Source organism: Lampetra planeri, chromosome 35, assembly GCF_965212315.1.
Source record: "Lampetra planeri chromosome 35, kcLamPlan1.2.h2, whole genome shotgun sequence".
Taxonomy (NCBI): Eukaryota; Metazoa; Chordata; class Hyperoartia; order Petromyzontiformes; family Petromyzontidae; genus Lampetra; species Lampetra planeri.
In genome coordinates, this window is record NC_136141.1 from 3,246,798 (window position 1) to 3,270,576 (window position 23,779).

Below are 23,779 nucleotides of genomic sequence, written 5' to 3' on the forward strand. Positions count from 1 at the left end.
CATAGATGCCCAGGCGAAGGGTGTACACAGAGGAGGCGGGGGGGGGCTGGGGAATAGGACTCGTGCCAGCGAGGCTACTATGCCAATTTCTACAGCTAAATTCTCGCAATTACAATTATGCACGGGACTAATACTTCATAGAGCGTTCATCCTCGGAAATGGCTTTTCATCCTCGAAGTGGCTTTCCAGCTTCGACGGGAAAAGTGGCTTTGCACGAATTATCACCTGGGATTCTAATCGCTTTCGATGCCCATTGGCGGTCTGATTTTGACCGTTGTTTGAAGGCCGAATTCACACAAGGCTGGCACACACTCTGTGCGGCTCTTCCGATTGCCTACTGTGTGAGGCAGGCAGACGGATGTTGGTTGCTGTGAATCCGTCTGAAGAGCTGACCTGACTGTATAGCATCGGCCATTGACAGATATGGCATCAACAGCCCTGGGGGGGGGGCAGGGGAATGGTATGACAATGTCCTCTCTCAGCCCAATCGCTGGGAAGACTTTTATTGTTCTGCTAAGATGAACTGTGCGAACACCGCTGCTGCTGCCAACATCAGCAGTGGCCCTGCATACCAATCGTCTACTTTCAATGCAATCTTATCCTCTCCCTTTCGCTGCATACCAAGGTGAACTTGATTCTAGAATATCGCAGATGTGCTACAATACCGCGTACAGAGAGTCAGCCAAAACGGCGGGTTACCCGCGTGCAGCATTGCCTTGACATTTTATGTGGAAACAAAAAAAGGCAAAAGCGCAGCCCTGCAATTTTCTTGCTCATGCACTCTGCTTGAGGGAGCTCTAGAAAGCCCCCCCCCCCCCCCGATATCGACTCTTCCAAACTGGCCCAGGCTACTGGAGATATGTGACAAAGAGCTTTGCAGCTCATCGGATTACTGAAGTCTAAATACATATTCTGATTCTGATTTTTGGAGAGGTGGTAGACACTGCACACTCTACCTTTACCACAGCACGCGTTACCTGCCGATCAACTCCTAACTGCGAGCGCGCCCATTTATACTGCATAAAACGTGTAATCACTCCGGACGCATGCATTGTACAGGGTTTGACCATTAAACAATGGGAGAGGGTTTTTTTGGCACCTGTAATTTCAACCAGCATTCTGTAATGGTATTATCTGCAACCGGTCAGGAATTAAAACTGAAGGCATGTCATTTTAACTGAGCACATCCATTTACTTTCCTCAATATGAACGTTTTAAAATGTTAATTATTCTTTCTGACATTAACATTTGAAGTCAAATTCTAAATACCGTGTTCAGCCCTGACATTTGTATTGCATTACATATTTAATAGATGTCTTTGTATTCGTGAGTTGTAATTTTAGCTGAGGTTTTAGAAATAAAGACTTGTATAAATATATGTACATGGCATTATTATTTAATGAGATGCTGTGTTGCGCATGTGTATTCTTTACAGCCCCTTGTACGTGACTACGATCATCTTTCCACATTTGGAACCAATGACATACCGCAATCAGAAGTCACAATAATCAATTTAGGCTCTTTTATTAAACATAGGTCAACGGATATTTCATACAAATTACAAGAAACATATTCACAAGCAATTTTATCACGACAGAATTATAGTGCAAGACACAAAACTGTGACATCGGCATCGTTTGATGTCTTATATTCCCTTTGACACCGGCACATCTGAGCTGTGGCAGCCTGTGGTCATCACGGTACGGGTGTTTTTCCACTGTTCATGTTACTGAGCCAAGCCGGAAGCCGGAACTAAGACAGGCTGCATTGATCTCGCAAGACCATCGGGTTCAGATCCAACACAACGCTCGGGGCAGGGTTAATGACGTGCACAATGCGTCTGACGTCCGTCAGGCCAAGACTCAAAAAGACCATCACCGCGACATTTACGCGCGTCACGACGTCACGAATTGCGTGTGATGTCAGTGGCACAGCACGGTTTGTGCGATGGCAAAGCAACCCACGCTTCCACGACCCTGCTCTGCGTTGGCTTGGCATGGTCCCCAGCACGGATCAGATGTGCAAGTGGAAACACTATTTTGTATTTTACCAGGTAAGGCCCACTGAGCTATGTAGCTGTTTTTCAGAAGTCAACTGGCCACAAATGATAGCTCAACTAAGTGGCTTATTATTTGGGAATTTATAGCGGGCAAATACTCTAAACGCAAGTTTCTAAACGTGGAGGGAAACACCGGAGGGCCCTAAGAAAATTCTTGTGACCACGGAGACAACATGCAGACTCCAAATATACAGCAGGCGTCAGGGTCGGGATCGAACCCACGAACTCCTGTATACCAGGCGAGGTAGTTAACATCACGCCGTGGCGTCCGCTCGCCACCGTTGTTCCCACTGAATTCAGACATGCCTGAATTGTGCGTTGAAATGTTACCATTGAAATTACCACACAATCTGTCAGATGTATAGAATAAATATACATTTCCACACTTAACCTATTCATTCACAAAGGTGAATTGCTTAAAGAAATTAGTTTAACCGTTGACACGTTTTTAGGACAAATGTCCCCAAAATATATAAAGTCTGAGACCATTTCAGACGCGGCGTGCGTACGTAAGAATTGAACAGTTGCTCTAAAGCATGAAGGACGCTTTCAATCTGAAGCGTGCAAATTTCAAGGACAGCAACTGCTGATATCTGGCTTCTAACACACTTGGATAAAGAAGAAGAATACAGCCAGCACCTTGGGGGAAGAATTCCTAGGTAACCTAAACAGCGCGAAAAAATAAATTACAATAAGAAACAATATTTTTCCCATTGATGGTTGATGGGAGACCATCCATGTGGCTGAGTGAACATCGTGGAATTCTCGAGGCAAATGCTGCGTTTTCCATTTAAAAAAACATGTTATGCATTGTGAGCTGATACATATTTTGAAAATTAACCTTCACGCTTTGCAGAGTAATGTTACTGAATTTATAGCACAACAATACACTGTGTTTCAGCCGTAAATGTGCAGGCACACACATCTTAATCGCATTACCGTTTGTATTATTGGTTTATTTTTATTTCTTGATGACAACCATTGGCATCTGCCACCTTGTTAAATACATGGGTACATATGTACCAAACAGTGCTCCACTCTCTAGGGAAACATCAACTGGATAATTTTTTAAATGATAATTATTAATACGCGAACATTTAAAGGCAAACGATTAACGTGAAAACTGCAAGATGTATTCTCAAACATGAGGCAAAAACCGACTACTGTACTCCATGTTATTTATTTAGATGGGGGTTTTTTTTCAGATGCTTTTACCAGGAATGTTTCTTTCTTCAACAGATTAATAAAAGAAAGCACAATGCCTTTCGAAAACTCCGCACAAAATACAAATATACAAAGAAGCAAAATCAAAGAGTGCTTCGTTTCAAAGTATCTGTCTCCCGCTCAATGACCAGATCAATGTCGAAAGGCAAACAGTATTAGATTTCCACAAATGTGTCCTTATTTTTATCTACCCGGGGGTGGGGGGGAGCTGAGTCAATTTATAACTGGGACTTAAATTAGCGACTATCTCATTATGATTTGAGTTCTGCAGTTACAGAGCCATCCAGGCAGCATTTTTTAAACTCATATATATACTGCAATGGTTATCAATACAGTGGTGGTCCGTTCAACCTCCCAGCGTAGCAGTTGAAATGATAGGCAAGTTGATCCAATACGCCCCCCCCCACCTTTATGAACCAAGAATAAATAGGTACACCACAGTTCTAGGTGTGGTGGAGTAAAATGAGGGTACTTCCAGATCTTCCAAGATATCTGACCAGAGTGGAAAAGTAGGCCAAATACCCTCTAACGGGTCTCTCTAGAGAGTCTTTTACCATTAGCCCTTCTGCTAAGAGTGGTGTTGGCACGCCATTGCAGGGCTGCACCTTTATCTTTACTCAAAATGCAAAAGGACATTACTCAAATGAAAACAACCCCCAACTTTTAAGAATAAAATCAATTACGCAGCTTTCTTCCTGTGTCCCGTCACGAGTTTTTTCGCACGGATTATTAGTCACGGTCTGAATTAAAGATTAAATTTAGAACCAAACTATAAACTTTTACATTCATATTCTTGTCATTCGCTGTCGCGGTTAAATCTATCATTAATAATTCATAAGCCAGGCTGTGAGCCACGTGGACATTTATTGAACGACAAATTTAGTCACCTCCTTGTGATTGGCTAATTCGCACGAGAGAATATTCACTCGGGTACTATGAGAAGTGCTTCGGTAAACTATCTGCCAGGGAAAAAGAGGGGCAAATGAACAAAAAACGATTATTGTCATGTCTTTGTAAAATAAACACATTGTATTAATATCCTCTGCTCTTAAGACGTAGAATACTATGTCAACATATACAACTATCACGTACACACCCCCACAGAGAAGCAGTCCACACTTTATTTTTTATTGCACAGTAACACATTTTCTAGGGATGTTTATACATCTGACCTCATACCGGATATGCGACGTTATGCCGTACACCGTGAAGCTAAAAAGACATCAAACGCACAAGAGACAAAGACTCTCTGTCTAGACTTATAGACTGGAGGAGAAAGTATTATTTGATGAACACGTATTAAGGTCAGCATGGAATTTTGAAGGGGTGGTGTGGCCAGCCCAATGCCAGATACCTTGTGTCCCTACGTTATAGATGTGACACATCAAGTACACATTTAAGGTTTAGACGACTGTACGGGACACGTTCAGAAACCACTTTCCGCTGATGCTGGGAATATAACTCAGGCCACTGGTATCATGATATATTGTGCTAACCACTATACCACCGCTCCACAAAAGCAAAGCTCTCCTATATAGCCTACACAGGCTGCTGGGGCCAGTGCAATGACCACGCACAAAGGGGTGGTGGTGCCTTTCCAGTGCTGATGTGTACACACTGCTCCAGGCACTCACTTAAGGCTGAATCAACCTTGGGAAGCCCCAGACCTAGTTCACATATTTGCCACTGATGTAGACAGTGGCTGGGAATCGAACTCGGGTCACTAAGTTCGTAGTGTAGTGTGCTAACCACTATGCCAATACGCCACTACTACACACACACAGTATGCGTGGTAAAATAATGCATGCGTTCAACAGCTGTATTGGTATATGGGATCATGACTGAAATGTACGAGTAAATACATCCAAAACAATGACAGGCGTTTGAATTGATGGAGTATGATCTCAGATCATGATGACAATTTCCAATTTAAAATGTCACATTTCGACATCAGTGGTTCTAAAAAAGCATAACGAATTACGATTTGAAGGGGGTACATTACGCCCATGGCTATATATTGAGCCACTTTAGTTTTGGCGCAATCCTGTTATCCACGCTTGAATTACAGTTTATTTACTTTTAATAATGCTAAGAAGCCAACGCTCTGTGTCACTTTGACTTACAAAATAAAAATTTCAGTGGCCTAAAAGTAACATTGGCCATAGCCAAGTGGTTGTCTTAACAGTACGGTGCTATGTTTATCGTTAAACACTAGAATTACTGAGAATCTGGTTTTCCCATTTATGAACACACATTTCAAATAAAAAGTGTGTGTCTACCTCTTCAAACGAGCGTGGGGCAGGAACCATCTCTGTTGATGACCTTGAGCCAAGGACAGAAACTCCATAATTCTATAATGGGAGCCAATCTGTCCATAGGACACTCACTATTCATACTGCTCCCTAGGTTTTCGTGGTTGTGTTATATGGCTCTCCAATGTGTGTTTGTCGTTGTACCACACGTTGTTTTGGTATGATGTCCGACGTTTCGCTATACGTGCTGTGGAGCTCCTTCCGAGTCCTGGAGAAGCTCCCGGCACGTGCAGCTAAACGAGTTAATTATCGGACATAACGCCGAAACAATACGCGGCATAACCCCAAAAAACGTCAGACAACCATCAGCGGTTGACTTCCCACGAAGTGAAAATAATTGTTTTTTCAATCACGGAGGGAAGCTGGGCCGAGTTGACTGCTGATCAGGATTTGCAACCTTTCCATTGCGAGTTGAGTACTCTTAATAACAGTGTCAAATTGAAAAATATTACCACCATAAAATTGAGAGTCAAGGTGTTTTATCAGTGAAAACGTAATATTAATAACCAATTCCAGTGGTTGTTGGAAAAACACCACCCAAGATATGAATGAGGCACAGTGAATTATTTGACATTATGTGCATCAAATCATGAATGTAACAATAAGTGATTTAATATATCTGAATATCGTATGTAAAATATACATTTACATGCATGGGGGCTCCGATAGGCATTCTTCCCTCGACACGATGCCAAATTTACCAATCATTGTCTCATCTCTGCAGCCTTAACTACCTTTGTACTGAAGTCGCTCTTTATGATGTGGTGTGTTTTTTTCACATTCAGAAGAAAAATCTGAAGAGACAATTTTCTATTTGGGTCATGAAATTTGTGGGTGGGGCAATATCTTTGGACGTTTTGGTTTGTTTTTTAACCTAAGCCCACAAAGGTTTTGCATTTGGAGGATGTCACGTGTGCCGAATCCAAATATGACATCAGATAGTCAGTAACTCATCTTCTCAGTTACTTTTTAGGAGAATATGACACAAAATCCAAAATAATGCAGACACAGCCTTCGACCAGTTTAAAATATATGACTGCAGATTTGGCTCTCTGATGTGTTTTTGGCAGGCCCTACCATCTGTTGTTTGGCACGTTGTTTGTCATTTAGCTCTGCGTGTTGGTAGAATCGTTAGTAACTGAATTCAACCGAAGAAGCTACCAGCACTTGGAACGAAACGTCAGACCCCGTACCAAACAACATGACACGAAAACGCATAACTGTATAGCACAGCTGCAAAATCCTGTGCAGTAATGTTACTGTGTTGTGTACGTCTGTGAAAATAGTATCATCCCTTTACCTTGAAGTAGATCTTGCATCGCTCCAACAGCACCCTCCATTTCAGCTCTGTCTTCTGAACATCAGTCATTTGGGAAAATTCATCCACCTGCAAAGAAAGTGCCATTATGTTGTTATCACAAAAGCAATATACACTTTACATGAAAAACATGCTTTCAAAGGCCATGTTGCCTGATCTCATTAGACCTCGAAAGCTAAGCGGATTTTAGGCTGGATAGTGCTTGAATGGGTGATCACCACGCACAAAACTATTGTTTTAGGCCACTGTAATGGTTGCGTTGTTAGCAGGGCACAGTGCAGCAAAATTAATCGTTTGCTCAAACATCTTCACTCATCTCATTCATCAAGTCTCACTGACTAGCAGAGTGACGTACGGTCAAATAACCTTCACGACCCGCACAGCCTTGGAAGGTCCTCATTCAGCAGTGGATTGACAAAAGGGACATATATCTACATGTTTTCAAGAATCAAGTTCAATATTGATAAAATAGGATGATGCCGTAGCGTGTCACTGTTAGCTCATTGGACTTGTTTCTTTCATAAGCGGGCACGTTTATCAAATTTCCCCCCACCTCAATCCAACCAGCATCATAAATTGATACACCACAGTTAGCCGACCAGCAAGTCGCACGTGGTGGTGCAGGATGTCTGACCAGCGTGGAAGAGTGGGTCAAAATACCCTCTAGCCACCTACCTCTAGCTAGCCAAACAGTCACTTAGTTCACGATGGGTAAAGCCCATAGAGCTAAGTATATCTTTGTCAATGGCAATCTGGCCAAAACGGCTGTATACGATAGCAAGACCTCCCCTCAACTGTGGCGTGAGCATTCAATTGCAGGGTTTCACCTTTGCCACCTAATCGTGGCACAAAGTTTGTGAAAGATGCCAAATCCACCTCACGTTTTTGCTCGTCTCAGGCTATGCATGACGCCTGAATTTATTAACTGGAACGTGACTGCAGTGATTTCATCCTCAGCGCTTTCTCCAGCAGATGGGCAGATGCAGTCCAAGCAACCTCCCATGAGAACTGGTCTGCTGGGAGACTCAGCACTGGTGCATTAACATCGCCACATGCTGCCTCTGCGCTCCATTTATCAATTAATTCACCTGCATGTGTTATCACCTGAGACTGGACAACCTGAGGCACACTGTATATATTCCTAGAATTGGAGCAATGAGCCATCGATGGTTATAATAACATATTCTTTGGTTCTTTCGGTAAAGTCACCAAAAATAATATATCACGACGTTTCGATCGCAACACAAGCGGGTCGTCCTCAGGCGGAAAAAATCCGTCACCATTTTTTCTGGCCCACGCACATTTTTTTCTAATTTGAATTACCACCGCAGCGAGGGATAGTGCTGGAATGTGAATTTACAATTTAACACCAGACGATCACCAGATAACCCACTGATGAATGAAAGCTTCCCCACGGTTAGTCATGGTTTTTTTTTGTTACCATACTTCACCACACTATTCAATGCGGGTCGGTGAAAGAGGGGAGAGACCAAGAACAGTGGTAATGTCACTTAAATTTTGATTTAAAGCTTTCGTGACTGCAGGGATTCATCTTCTTGGTTCTTTCGGTAAAGTCACGTAGAAGGGAAGTAATAAAATAATAAAAATAAAACATACTAAAATTATTCTCACGACGTTTCGGCCACAACGCAAGCAGCCGTCCTCAGGTGAAAACCAGGTCCGTCGAGGCGACAGAGTCTGAATGACGGACCTGGTTTTCACCTGAGGACGGCTGCTTGCGTTGTGGCTGAAACGTCGTGAGAATAATTTTATTATGTTTTATTTTTATTATTTTATTACTTCCCTTCTACGTGACTTTACCGAAAGAAACAAGAAGGGGTAATGTCACTTGTCACTGCTGATGTTAGCTGTGGTGCAGAATAGAAATCATGTCGTTGACTTGATAGTGAAGTGCACTATTTAATTCTGAACAACTCCACCCTACCACCATTTGATAAATAATAGGGATGTAATGATCCATCTCTTTCACAGATTGATTAATTATCATGCTTCGCGATCACAATTCAATTCATGAAACAATTATATAATTCCCATCGTGGTGCATGCATAATCTATAGTAGCTGAAGGGTTTGGATGAGCAAATCGTATCCGCTATGCAGCATACGAATTGAAATTCAGAAATAAATTATTCTCACATGCACGAGTTGATGTGTAAATCTTGAGCAAACAAAAATCGATATTCATTGCCAAATCAATGAATCGTTACGTCCATAGTAAATTGTGTTTTATCGTCCTAATCTGTATATCCAAAACGGCAATGCATGGTAATGAATCCCAAGGATTAAAACATATTTCAAAAAAGGTTTGCCACAAAGCGAGAATGCATCTAACATACGTGGCTAAAACTCAACACGTTCATCAAAACACTGCGGCCTTAAAATGGATATATAAATACATCGTAGCAAATGTTTCAGGCAATGGCCCTTTTTCAGACAACATGAAGAAGGGTGTTATGAAAAGGCCCAAAACGTCGCCTTTTATGCATTTCTTTCTCCAGTTTAAGGCCCCAGTGTTTATTCACGAACGTGTTGAGCTTCTTTTATTGCGCTTGTGCACCAGTATCAGCAATTAATTTTGTTGAATGTCCATAGCTGGTACATTTGCGAGCAGGTGAATGGCTGTTGCACATAAATGATGTTCTATTTGATGGGCTAGAAATCAGAATTTTGGCACAGATATAATCGAGACGATAAAAAACAAAAAATCCCAAAACGAAAATTATGAATTTTGTCTCTCCCCTTACAAATTTGGGTTGATGAAAATGCGCATATGGAGGCTTTGAAGGGAATCTCAATGCAAATGTTTTCAAACCTACACACGTTTGTACATAGGAGATGTAAAGGTGCCAAATCCAAATATGATATCACATTTTCTCAGCACATTTTAGACATCCTATCAGCCACATGGACTTGTGGGAGTGCATAATTCCAGCATCCTAGCTTCAACACAAGCAAACGCTGTACTAGTTTGACATTCAGTGTTTCATCAGCAGAGACAGACTTTCTTGAACCAATGCTGGTGAATTGCCAAACGTTTATAGGCATATTGCAGATGGGATGTATAAAACACCTTTACTTTTCACGTGAAAGGACAGATATGGGAAGGAGGCATATTGTGTGCTCATTTCATTTTGATACAATTTATCGGTGACATGACTCAGGGAGAAAACACGTAACTTTACATTCTTAAACAGAAATATAGTACACCTTAAAGTAGACAGAGCTGTTAGGGAGTGTCGTCAGAGTGAATATGGGTTGAGACTTGGGAAAATGCGGCAGATCAAAGTTTCACTGGCGGTTGACAACGGAAATTATGAGTGAAAGTGTGACCAGAGACAAACGGGGTCGATGTCATCCAGGAAAAGGCAAGGTTAGATTGTGTGAAAAAGTGGACTGGTGTGACATATGTCTGGCTGAAGCAATAGGGGCAGTGAAGAAGTGACTGGAGAAAGTGCACTCTGCAAGTGGGTACCACAATCATCGGCTATGATCAATCCATAAAGGCCTCCAAAAGCCATCAACATCTCTCATGATTCTGTGATGTAATAATCCACGTCACCTGATATTGCTCCATCTCTGCCGGTGGACGGAACCTCGTTACATTACTTGGTCGCCACTGCGTCATTATTCTCGATACATTAGCCACAATCTCTTCTAGCAATGCATCTTGCGCAAGGCTGCTTACTTTTCTTAAGTTTGCATGTCACAGACCTGCGTGTGTTCTATAATCCACGTCTCCCTCTTTCTGTCTCTCAATACTATTTTCAAGCAGACATATCTCCATGCTCTTTCTTAGACTCTTCAGTCATTGTTCCGTGTTTTTTTTGCTATCGACCATGTGTCTGAACCTCATGTCATAGGAGGTAAGTACGCACTAAATTAAGAGGCTACCACAGTCTCTAGATAACGGATGAAGGTACTGAATTAATAATTAATATTGCCTTCTGCCCGACTAATACAAAAGGGTGGGGCTGATGCATTGCTCTTACCGTGCAGCCCAGCATCTTTTCGGCCACGGCCCCTGTGACCCAGCAGTTGTTGAGGCTTCCGGTGCAGTCGGCAATCTCCATCGGCATCTCAAACTTCCTCACGGTGGCTGTGTTGTTGAGCAGAGTGGCGTCGCAGTTGTCGTTTGCGCACATCTGACTGTCGGGATCTACCGAGCACTTGCACAAAGAACTGCACGCAAAACCCGCCACCCCGCCGAAAAGAAAAGGTACATTGAAACATTAATAACGCTCATCACTCTCACGGATTAACTGGCCTCATCGCACAATAAATTAACAATCGTACCAGTATTGGAAATTTAGCAGCTGCTATAGTTTTGTTTAAAAAAAAAACAGGCAAAATATGGAAATATGACAAACTATCAATTGGGCTCTGGGTGTTTTGGCAGAGGTGTTTCGTTACGAAACACATTTGTATTTATGTGCTGTATAAATCCAAATTGTATTGCATTGCATATCTTTTATGGCCGCAGAGATATGGCAGGGCTGGATTTAGGTATCTTTGCCCCTGGGACGCAAGAGCTAGTTTGGGGAAGGAGTTGGTTCAGCATGAGCACGAGACAATGAGGGAAGGACTGAATAAACTGTCCTATTTTTCTTAATTTAAAAAATTGTCCTATATGTTTTTCATAGGCCTCTTTGGGGTCCTGGGCACGGGACAAATGTCCAATTTGATGCTGCGATGAGTACGCTCGACTGACAGGCAGCCGCGCGTGAGTTCAAATTCCGGATGGGGGTCAACTCGGCTTACAATCTCTCCGTGATCAAAATGAATAGTATCACTTTGTGAGGAGTCTACATTCATTGTTGTAGAGGGTCACTGATCCCACCGTAGCAATGTGAAATTTACACCACCAGCTCAGGGCCACTGGAAAAAAGATGCCTAAATATCAGTGTATGCATTCAGCAGAACCTTTATATTAGATTAGATGTATCCACAATACCAATAGGTCAAATTGAAGGGGTTAGATTCATGTGTTGGTAAAAAGTTCCTTTATTTTACGTTTTTATCGACAATGTGCTAATGTCTCCAAATCGCCAAGGCTATGAGTGTTGGCCATTTCCTTAAGACGTGAATGCATCCAATAGTGTCTCCCTGCCCATATATAGCCATGGCATTCGTAAGGTGAAGGTGAACCTTCATTATTTTTCCCGTTTTCTTGGCTGATGCTAAGTGTGGTTGCCTGCTAAAGAAATGTGAAAGTCATATTCGGCCCTCGGTAAGGAAAATATTATTTACCCCGTACTGTACAGGAGTCAAAATGTTTAAAGGGCCGCTCATGTAGACTATTTTTGAAAGGGCTAAACATGTTTAAATATAAGGGTGCCAGATCTGAGCTTTGGTTGTGGATGGAGTAACACAGTGCACCCAAACTGTGCAATAGTGTCTGATGTTCTCAGGCTCATGTTTGACCTGGTGTTGTCATGTTGGGAGTGTTATCAAAAAGGTTCCTCATCCCCTGCCCTATCGCCACACTAGACTCCACCACATACACGGCAAGGGCAAACAAAACACAACACCCATCTGCTTATTGAACGCAATTGTGGTCCCGAGTCGTAACAGTTCATTGAGTCGTAGCGGGGCGTGGGGTGAATCGGTACATGTCTAACAGCATTAAATCTCAACTCCGAGTCACGAATCGAGACTAATGAATCCTTTGAACCAGTGGGCGTGCGGCTTTGCACAGGGGAGGCTTAATAATTACCATCGTACGCTCATGACTTTGCTGGCACTGTCGTCGACATTGAGCATGGAGATGTACATGCACCCGATGCCGCAGACAGGCATGGGCGATTCTGACGCTTGGAGAGACACCTGCTTTTCCTTCATCTGCTCAATGGTATAGATGTCCTTTATGGTGTTCACTGAGAGGGATAATTAATGACAAAAATTGCAAGGGAGCAGACACGCCAATATTTTACCGCAATTCAAATCCGGGGGAAAAAAATAAAATTAGGGGGTGGTGTTGCTGATGGGCTGTCATGCTCGCGAATTACACTTCACGCGAGCAGTACTCACAGTCAAGTGTTTTGAGGCCTTCCGGAGAAATGTCTTCCTCAAAATTTCCTGCTGCAAAGTAGTCATTTGCATAAGTAAAGAGAAGCTGCGCCTCCTGGGTATCTGAGACAGAGGAGGAATTTGAGATGATTACTCTACACGTTCATTAGTAGTGTCGGCAGCATGTACACATGGTGCACTCTGAGGTATCCTTGTTTTCATCATCAGCTGTGGTCGATTCACTGCTGGATGAAGGCCTCTCCAAGCTGCTACCACCTCTCACGATCCTTTGATGTAATAATCTACCCAGCACCTGCACACTTCATTACTCTATCCCCTCGGTAGACGTGTTTTCACATGCATTATTTTTCTTGGCTGTCATCATTCTGGTTTGGTATGAATGAATACAAACTTGTATGATTTCAAGCAATTTGAAAAGAATACACATGAGATAACATTGTTTTTAATTTACGAAACAGTTGCATATTAGAACCCGCTTCAAGGAAGCAGTTTATTTTCTTAAATGAAATATTTGATATAAAAAAAAATGGTTGCGTGAAACTGATTTATATAACTGTATTTCGTGTTGCCGTATTGGTTCAAATATAATACTGCACTTAAAACCCGGTGAGTTTGACTCCGGGTCACGTACAACATTAGTGGTAAGTCATTTGTCCTCCACGATTCACTAAACCGCACTTGACCAGCATCGTGAATTATGGTCATACAGTCCCCATGGCCGACACAGTGAGGAAAGCCTTTTAGCCAGCAGTGGGTTGGCAAAGGGCTGCACGTTATTATTGTTAATACTGTTTCGAGTCAAACATGGCAAGTGAAATTCAAGCACTATCTCTCACAGATTCAACAGCCAGAAAGAAAAGGCATGCAGGTCTAGAACAAAGTCTCAATAATAATCTCATCTTGATTTGAATAATCTCATGTTGGCATGTTAAGAATGCTCGAATTACTGTCATGTTTTGTTGTTGAAGACACCATCTAGTGTGCAAAATATAAACTACTATGACCAGCCAATGACAAAGTTACATGGAAGCTAAGCAGGTTGAGCTTGGTTTGGTACTCTAATAAAATCAGTGTTGTCGACGTCTGTGGGGATACTCTGTCAGCAGGGGGAAGGGCATCAAAATGCATTGTTGTACTGTGCTATGCCTCAATGGCTATGCTAGCCACCTTCATCAACGAGCACTGATCAGTGTGGTGAATTATGGCCATTGGATTGACAAAATGACTATGTATGTACATATGCTATGAGTAAGGGTGGGCTGGAACAAAACAAAATGGCTGAAACTCCAATGCAAATTATGAAACTTTATATCCTCATGTAACTGGCAGGTTTACAAATGTTATGATCTCGTTTTTGATCAGTGACCACAAGTGTCAATTTAGAAGCAAATCCATGTGGTGTTTTTTTTTGCCACGTGGAAATTTCACATTCGTAAATACATGAAAAGGGCAAATGTTCAACACCACTGGCATGTCCCTCTCCAATTCTGTGGTGTAACATGCAATGACGTTTCTGCTTCTATAGCATTTGAAAGTTACATTTGGTGTTAGACACATGCACAAAGCCAGCCTCATTTTGCACAGAAATGTCAGGAAAATTCAAACAATCAGGCCATGTGGCATACACGTGCAGACTGCATGAAGTGTTTTAAACACACGCGATGGTATTTTTATATAATAAATAACGAAATAAATACGCGGTGAAGGAGCCTGTTTAATTGCTGTAATTACATTCAATATTTTTTTTTATAAAAGTGTGTAACAGTCCGTTGGTTGTGGCATTATTGGCAAGGGCTCTCTGTGAATATCAAAGCCTCAATTCACATTCAGTAGAGTACAACAGAATGGACTGTACAGTTAACTCTATATTATAATCCATCGGCTGATTAATCACACTTGTGAATTTTTTTTAATGAAATGTCCTTAAGAGCACGCTGGGTTCATTATTAGCTGCTCCTCACTCGTGGAGGGACATTAACTTAGTGCACACGTGACTGTGAATATTGGCAAGTAAAACAATTTAACAGAAAATAAAAACAGATTATGCATTCTGCATCTTCAACTCCATTCTATGTGGGTAAGCAATACATGTGTGTGTATAGCCAATTTATGTTTTTCATTATCCGTGAATTTGTTTAATCTGGGCCACTCCTCCACCCCACTGACCCCATTAGCCCGGATAACGAAGTTGACTGCATTTGCTTTCATATATGAACTGTGCTTATATACGCCTGTCTGTTGTCCAGTCAGATGGACAGAGGTGTTTCCCAGCATTTTGTCAGTTTGATAACAAGCTCCATCGTTCATCGCGTGCCTTTGCTCTTACTTGGATTGGTAGTGATGATGGTCTTGGAGATTGCTGTGGCAACCATGGACTGACGATATTTGTCAAAATTGACCTTCACGTCAGCCGCAAATATCACTGGACAAAAATGCAATGAAATGTCTCGTAAATGTTACATATAACAAATTAGCATTGCCATGTTCTTCATTTTTATGTTTTTATTCCAATAGGGAACATTTGAATCAGGTTGGTAATGTAATGCATATTCAATTGTGTGTCCTCTATTTAAAAGCCTAGTAACAGCGAGATAAGAAACAAAGGGCCCAATTTACAAGTTGTCAAATGTGTTTGTATAAAAGCATATCAGTGCCTCCGTCACCAAGAAGAGTGAGACGTAATAGCAGGTGGCTCAGCGGTAGAACGAGCGGCTCGCAATCAGAAGGTTTGCAAGTTCAAATACTGTTTGAAGGTTGACTCAGCCCATCGTCCTTTTGGGGTCGATACAATAAGTACTACTTCGTGGGGAAGTAGGGGTTGTCCTGAGGATAGACTTGCCATAGTAATATATTATTTCCACATCTGGCTCAGGGCTGTAAACAGAAGGTGAGCACCACCTCAATGCTCATTTAAATAAGGCATCACTTTAACTTGACTTGATGTATTTTGTCTGTTTTGGCGAGATGTTAATTTTGCCAAACATCTGCTTTTCAAGGAACATATAGCGGTAGCTGCACAAGGAAATAAATGTCATTAATCATAATTTCTACAACTGAATTGCAGAAAATTGTGACATTTACTCATGGAACTATGCCAGCGGCACACAACGACCTACCCTTGTGAATGATGTCACAGGGCTTCAAGATCAACCATCTTACAGCAAACAGAACCCGATGGTAACAATTCCCCTTGCCCATTACAGTACTAGGAAACTGTGGCCATGTAACCAGTGTTATACTCTGACAGAATACTAAATGTCCTCGTAGCAAGCCCGCTGTTCACTATGCTATGCAGCCTACATAGGTCAGAAGAGTCAAAGTGGTTGGTTTACCTCAAAGATGCACGGAGCAGTTGTCATCTTATTGTTACAACCCTGAGTCAGTGATGGCAATTCCACATTTCTATGGTGGGTGCTATGCCCACAGGGATATGTTGTCAGCGGAGGCCAGTGCGTAAAAATACATTGTTGTACTGTATTAAGCTCCGGCAGCTGTGTTCACTGCCATTACGAACTTGTGCTAGCCAGCGTAGTGAAATATGGTCATATAGCCCCCATTACCCACAAGTTGTGGCTCAAATAACCCCCAGTGGACTGACATGGTGGGGGAAAGGCTATCCTTAAGACGATCGCTGTTGATGTCCCACAAACTGGTCGTCATTTTATCAGCACCAAAGAGATGAAAGGTTGAGTCAACCCCTGACTAGGACTTAAATTCACAACCTTCTTATTACAAGCTGTCCTCTTTAAGCAATGTGCTAACTGACTGAATATACATTATAGCTACCAAATATTCTGAAAGGCTCAACCAGGACACATAGTGAGCCCATTGTCAGCCCCGCTCAATTGTACATAGCTATGACTATTCAATCTCCAGTCCTGCACAAACAGTTCGTGGCCTTGCTCTTTCTGACGGTAGGCCCTGCCTACAGCTAATACACCCTTCCCACTCTTCTGTCAACCACATCCATAACTCACGCAGCTCTGCCCTTTGCTAATATTAGAGCCTGAGGCCAGAAAATGTTTTACTGTGATAAAAATCCCGATTTTCCCAAAAGTTTTGGAATACTGGGACAGCATTTTTTCAAGTGGGATCCTTTGTAGCTTTAACCTATGTGCAGTGAATGCAGGAAATACATCGCAACAAAAAAACCTCGAATAATTACTCACCACACTGAGGAACATTGAACAAACGAAGCAAACATTCTTTGATGTTAAGCCTTTTAAGAAAAACATTTCACGTTCAAATGGATTTCTAGACTTTTTTTTATCCGCGTAATGTACCAAAAAACCAAGTGACAGCACAATAGGCTGTCACTTAATAGGTGCAAGTTGTGACAGATGCTGAGGTTGCACTTACATTCACCACAACTAGAATGCACATTAATTTCTGTTTGCACTGCCATTTCAGCTGTCAACAGCTATATGTGGGTTTTATGTGAAGGCAGTGAGACTTGGATTACACAGCTACAGCAAATAATGCTGGCTATAACAGTAACATATAAAATATTGCAAGAGTATAACTGTATCGAAGTGGCCTGGTGGCTGAGGGTTCAAAGCAGTGAACTGGCATTGCTGGGATTCTGGTTTAAGTCAGGTTTCTGGTGCCTGTTATTCAACCAGGGTTTCAATTGCAGCAAGTTAAGGGTCTCAACAGAGTCAGCAATGACTGACTACACATACAAAAAAAATTCAACAAATCTGACAAAATTCAAGTTCTAAGAGTTAAAAAAAATTGGTTTCACTGCCACCTAACGTTTCTTTGTCGTGTTCCTAGTGAATTGACGGACCAAAAGGAGGGACTAAGCTCCCATCCCAGTGAGACCTCGAATATTCGTATTTTATTGATATTTACCAGACATCATGTTTAATATTTAAAAAAATATTATTAATGTCGGGTCCTATTTAAGAAAGCTTGTAATTTTAGAACTGCCCCACCTTGGGATGCTTCTAGACCTGCATCTGCCATAGTGTGGATAAAAGAGGTAATTTGATGGAATCTCATATATAGTTTGGTGATATCTCCTTCTGCAGGCTGTTCTCTGCACTGCTCTGGATGATTCATGAAAGGAAATTTCTTTATCTCGTGACACGATGCCAAATGCACAAATGTAATACTTATTCGGAAAATGGTGGACGAACAATGTATTGCTTCGTCTATGCATAAAACATATTTTGAATCACAATAGAATATTCTTGGTTCTTTCGGGAAAGTCACGTAGAAGGGAAACAAGAAAATAATAAAAATATAAAACCGCCACTTTTTTCAAATTTTCTTGCCGTGTTTTTCACACCTGATGATGATTGCTTGTGTTGCAGTCGAAACGTCGTGAGAATTTAGTTTTATATTTTTATTATTTTATTGTCTCCCTTCTACGTGACTTTACCGAAAGAACCAAGAATATGAATCCCTGCAGTCACGAAAGCTTTAAATCACAATAGAATAGTTAAACAAACCTGTTTTCCGAGGTTCCCACGTCTGTGCAAGCTGGATAGCTTCTTTATTCCAGCTAAAATAACATCATAACATGTTTCATCAATAGAAATGAGTATAACAATGGCATGATAATAAACAATGTATTTTATCAATGAAACGCTCAGTCTGAAGACTCTCTTCAAGAGCATCCCTAAGTGAGATGGCTAAGTAAAATGCTCTGTCAATTCTTTAAGGGGTGTTTTTTTTTAAGTGGGCTAAAAATCGATAGCAAATCCACACGTGAGAGGATGTAGTACTAAAATTCCATGCAGGTGGGTTCGCAAACCTAGTTTCTGTACTCCCATCCTCCCAATACCTCACAGCCTAGGGGATTATAGAGTTTAACAAATCGACGCGATCCACAAACCGTTACCGGGTTAAAAGTACACATTGACAAACACATTGCAAATCCCGCTGTGGCTGATGACAAAATGATACATGCTCTGCCTGACATCTTTGCAATTGTAAATGAGTGGAAACTAATAAGAGCCCTTTGCATTATTTAAAAGCTACGAGAGCACTGCAAGCTGCACTGTTATTCGATTGGCCGGTCGCATGTGGTAGGGTAAAAGTGTGGCCAGCACGCCTCTTCTTCCAAGATGCTTTGCCAGCATGGAAGGGTAGACCAAAATACCCTCTATATAGGCTCTCTAGAGCTCCCTGTAGTGTAGGCCCTTCTGCTAGCAATGACATGAGTAAGCAATTGCAGGGCTGCACCTATTACCTATAGCACTGAAAGTTTTTAGGCTTCAAATGTGCAGATTAAACGCCGACACGGTAGATGGGTAATGTTCTTTACAGAGAAGGGCAAGTGTGGCATACATTGTTTACATGGGGGATAGTTTTGCACAGTGTAGGAGAGTTTGACTTTTATTGTATTGTTTTGCACTCTAAATCTATAAAACTTACAGCACAAAATGAAACGAGTTGACAGTTTCATCAAAGAGGATCACATCACAGTTCTGTCCCGGCCTGTTGTCCTTGGTTACGAAAGATTTTGGCTCTGAAACCTGGTGACATGAGAACGTATGTAAAAAAAACTGTCGATAACAATGCACTTAGAACGAATGGTGGCACACGTGACAAATGCATTTCAGTGGACCTTGCCTGAGGTTTTTTTTTCTGTAAGCCAACAATTTCAGCCCGCTTGTCTCTCCAGATTGTGCTATTATAATCTATGGCTTGAATGCATGTCTCAGTGTTTCTGATATGTTGTGAGAGCAATGCTACTACTGACCTCCAGACTGTCATCAACGTTGTCTGACTGTTTGAAGATATCTAGCGCACGTCACTATGTGCATCCATACGCCATGATGTGTAAGTGTGGTAAAATTTTACCAATGATTACCAGGGTACATGTCGTATTCGATATTGAACAAAAAACATCTTTCATGGTACGTGCAATGGATACATATGTTTAGAGTAAATAAATGGTAACATAATTGGTACCTGAAAAGAGAATAACATAAAAATAACAGGATCTGATAATTGTTTTTTTACCCTTTTATCTGTCAACAAAACTGACAGCTTTTTTACAATGAGTCATGTTTGCATTGACCACACACAATACCTGCGGTCGGAATGCAAACAAAAAACACAACTCTGATAATGAATGCACTGTCCTTGAAATTGATTGGTCCACACCCGAGACAGCTTTTCTTAGAGCCTAGTCTCACATGGTGTTGGACCAGATGACGCCAAAAGGATAATTTAATATATCTGGCAGTGACAAGGCCCAGGGAGTGCTTTCGCTTCTTGTTGCATACAGTAGGTTCACGGTTCAAATCTGGCAGGCTTCCTTGGCTTACACTGCAGGTGTATTCACAGGTAAGATACATGCCGTCTACTTCACAGTTGACCTTATTAATCCTGACATCTTTTGAAAACAATAGACATTGTATGCTGGTGTCAAGGTCCAATTTACCTGAAAATTATTCAGTTGGTATCGCACATAGCAACATCATCCCCGACTGTGAAACTACTGCAGGTTATGTCTGTGAAGCATGGCACATACGTAATAACCTTGCACTTTAAAAATGGCGCGAATAAGAAATTCATTAAATGATTAATTTTACGGGTTTTGTTGTTGTTACATGGTCACTTAAAGAAAAATCTCGACTTTTGGTTGGATTGCCCTTCTTCAGGCAATTCTGAGGCTTGCCAATTTTTACTCGGAAATTATATAATTGGCTAAAACCGCGTAGTAACATTGCCTCCTATTGCAGACTACAATCGTCAGTAAAACATACCACCATGCTAATAGCCTTGAATTAGAAGAATGGCAAAAATATCTGTGCTAACGATTTGATTGAGTCTTAATTAGTCTTGGTAGGTAAACATGGGTGGTGTCAGATTATGGACTCACTTAGGTGCAATGAGTCTTCAATGTCATATATGTATTTGAATGCATCGCAGAATTCAATATGCAGATTGCCCAACTGAAGTATAATGAGTGTTCTCATTGTGTGGACATTTAACAGTTAGCCAAATGTGATAGATTCAACCCGCTGTAATAAATGGCAATGTGAAATTACATAAGCATTTGAATATCAAAAGGTTTGCACAGTGTCCTGGGTTTTTGTACGTTTGAATGAGGCTATGTGAAATGCTAACTGCTGTGTTTTTAATTGTTGTTATTACGCCAAATGTGTGAGCAATACATAATCCATCAAACTATACACGCCTATATATATGACCAGCAGCATGTATGTAAAATACACATATGGACTAGGGTATTTTCACTAAACCTACATGTGTTTGCCTGTGAACCCAGTAACTATATGGGAAGGAAGCTTTTGTTTATCGTTATTAACATTGACGATACTTAATTATTATTTTGTGTTACGTATTACGTAATTTTGCGTCAAACTAGGACCTATTTCTTACAGAAATGGTCCATGCCCATAAACAACGGGCAATTCGCCAGCATAAATTTAAGCAAGCCTGATTGCTGATGGACACTGAATGTTGAAACTGGTCCAGAGTTTGCTTTCAGATCGTTATCGGAGGTCAAGCCTTGCATTAAGGGCAGGATAATTATTAATTCGAGCCTCAAAAACGTGTTGTATTTGCCTGTTTGCAAATCAATCGTAAAAGCTGGACAACAGACTATGTAGCATCATACCACTGAGGCTGTGCCCTGTGAATATGAAATGTTCAGCGACTGGTTTTGTGTGATCAGCAAAAACCCAGGTCACCCTTGCAAAAAGAGGCAATGTTTAAATGGGTTTACATTATTTCATTTCCTGGTTAAATCAAGGATACAAACACACAATCATTGGCATAACCTCTCTGGTATTCCCTGAATCTGTCTGCTGGCCAGCTCTGGGTTTCACCAATGTGCATGGGCAGGGCATTTTCTGCATGAGGCGCAGTATGTACAGCACAATGGTCATAGAACACGCAAATTCACGATTTGTGTAGCTATTTTGTCTGTCATGCCAATTTTTTGACGGATGTACAGCAATTTCTGTGCAAAACTTAAACTCATTCCACCACTACTTTTCACTTAATTTACAGAATGCCCTTAACTAGGAGGTAGGGTTAGTAATAGTATGGGGTTAGGGTGTTATCTAATCATGGCATTTTCATCTCTCATCATTTATCATTGCCATCAACATCATTTATCCATCATCAACATCATATATCATCCTCATCTGTCATCATTTATCATTCCCTTAATCTTCATTGGCCATATTATTATAATCACTGCCTCATCATTGTCACCATTATCTGCATTCTCATCATGATCATTGCTATCCTCTTCATCATTATCGTTGTTTTAATTCGTGCTTAGCCATCTTTGGATTCGTGCCATATTTGTACACTTTGAGGGCAAACAGAACAACCCTCACGCATAAGCACATTATGCGTGTATGTGTTTGCATAGGTGCTCGTGAAACAGCATTTACCCCAACTGTCTGTGTAGGCTATACAGGGTATCTTTATCTTTATGTGAGATGGACAGAATCTGATTGGTTGGCCAGGTCTGTTAGCAGGGCAAGCGTGTTGACGTCAACAAGCATGACTCCAAATCATTCTCGACACTCCCCTTGGCTAATTGGGTTGGAGTAAAAAACTGCTCCACATATTTTTGTTACACAGTTGCTAATTGCAGGCCCAAAGGCCCAACGTTTCAAGCAGCCAGTAACAAACGGCACTATAAAAGTTGTAATAGATAACATTTAACACGTTTCTGGAAATGAGCAGGAAGATAAGAGCGTGGGAACAAAGTTGAACAGTACGAGGAGAGAAAACAGAAAGACCTACAGTGTGGTGGTTGAAAGCAGTGTGGATGAAACAAAATGCTTAGTCTGGTAGACCGAGTTCTCAATATGAATGAATGGGTAAATAAATAAACTTCACGTGAACATTTAGCAAAGTAGTAGTGATAGAATAGTGATAAGGAAGTAACTGACCGCAACTGACTGGAGAGAATTGGCGAATGCCGGTTCAATCAATCTAAATGTTTGTGATTGCGATTGTGAAAATGTATTGATGGAACCATCTCTCGCTGTAAACCTCAATATTTCCTGAAGATGACCAGTTGGATAAAATGTTAAGATATTTCTTTCCTTTCAGTGAAAGTATACACAACACACTTTTCTAATATTTACTAAACTATTATTTTATGTAAAAGTTCACTGAAGCAGAAGCTTGATAATAGCCATGTCTAACATCTGCAGTTTCCAAAAATAAAATCTCGTTTTAGTATCACAACTGCAGTATTATAGCACTAAAAACGTTCTGAATAAATGTATAAATGGTGTTAAACAGAATATTGAGCAATGTATTCATTCTATTTCTGCTTTAAAAATAATTTTCTGCATCAGATCAATAAATGAAAAAATTACAAACACTATCTGCCATTACATGCTTCATTTCTATATACAGATATTCATTAATCTGACTTATTACTCCTGGGTGTATAGATTTTTTTGAATGGAACCTAAATACATCCATTATAGCATTTTCCAGATGACTCATATGTTGCCAGAACCCCAGAAATGAAATGTCTTATCTCTTGAAATAATACTTGAAGCCAAAAATATATCAAATAAACAATAAATTAGCAGTTAAATTTCGATTTAAAGCTTTCGTGGCTGCAGGGATTCATATTCTTGGTTCTTTCTGTAAAGTCACGTAAAAGGGAAATAATAAAATAATAAAAATAAAACATAATAAAATAAATGTTTTTGTTTGCATTCCGACCGCAGGTATTGTGGTCAATGCAAACATGACTCCTTGTAAAAAAATGTGTCAATTTTGTTGCCAGATAAAAGGGTCAAAAAACAATTATCATAATAAATTAGCGGTTATATTGGGGAAACGAAACGACATGTGT

The 23,779-nt window shown here is 40.9% G+C and overlaps 1 protein-coding gene across 1 annotated transcript in view; it reads right to left on the bottom strand.

The window, feature by feature from the left end:
- Positions 1-1,507: 1,507 nt before the first annotated feature.
- Positions 1,508-23,779, bottom strand: part of MEIOB (meiosis specific with OB-fold) — a 30,394-nt gene continuing 8,122 nt past the window's right edge. Inside the window, exons 7-14 of the mRNA XM_078610951.1 lie at positions 19,345-19,445; positions 18,417-18,469; positions 15,287-15,382; positions 12,961-13,062; positions 12,647-12,806; positions 10,923-11,112; positions 6,896-6,982; positions 1,508-4,242 (exon numbers count right to left, since the gene is read on the bottom strand). Of these exons, the coding sequence (XP_078467077.1) occupies positions 4,147-4,242; positions 6,896-6,982; positions 10,923-11,112; positions 12,647-12,806; positions 12,961-13,062; positions 15,287-15,382; positions 18,417-18,469; positions 19,345-19,445 (885 nt within the window). The 3' untranslated portion in view covers positions 1,508-4,146. The remainder of the gene's footprint in view (positions 4,243-6,895; positions 6,983-10,922; positions 11,113-12,646; positions 12,807-12,960; positions 13,063-15,286; positions 15,383-18,416; positions 18,470-19,344; positions 19,446-23,779) is intronic.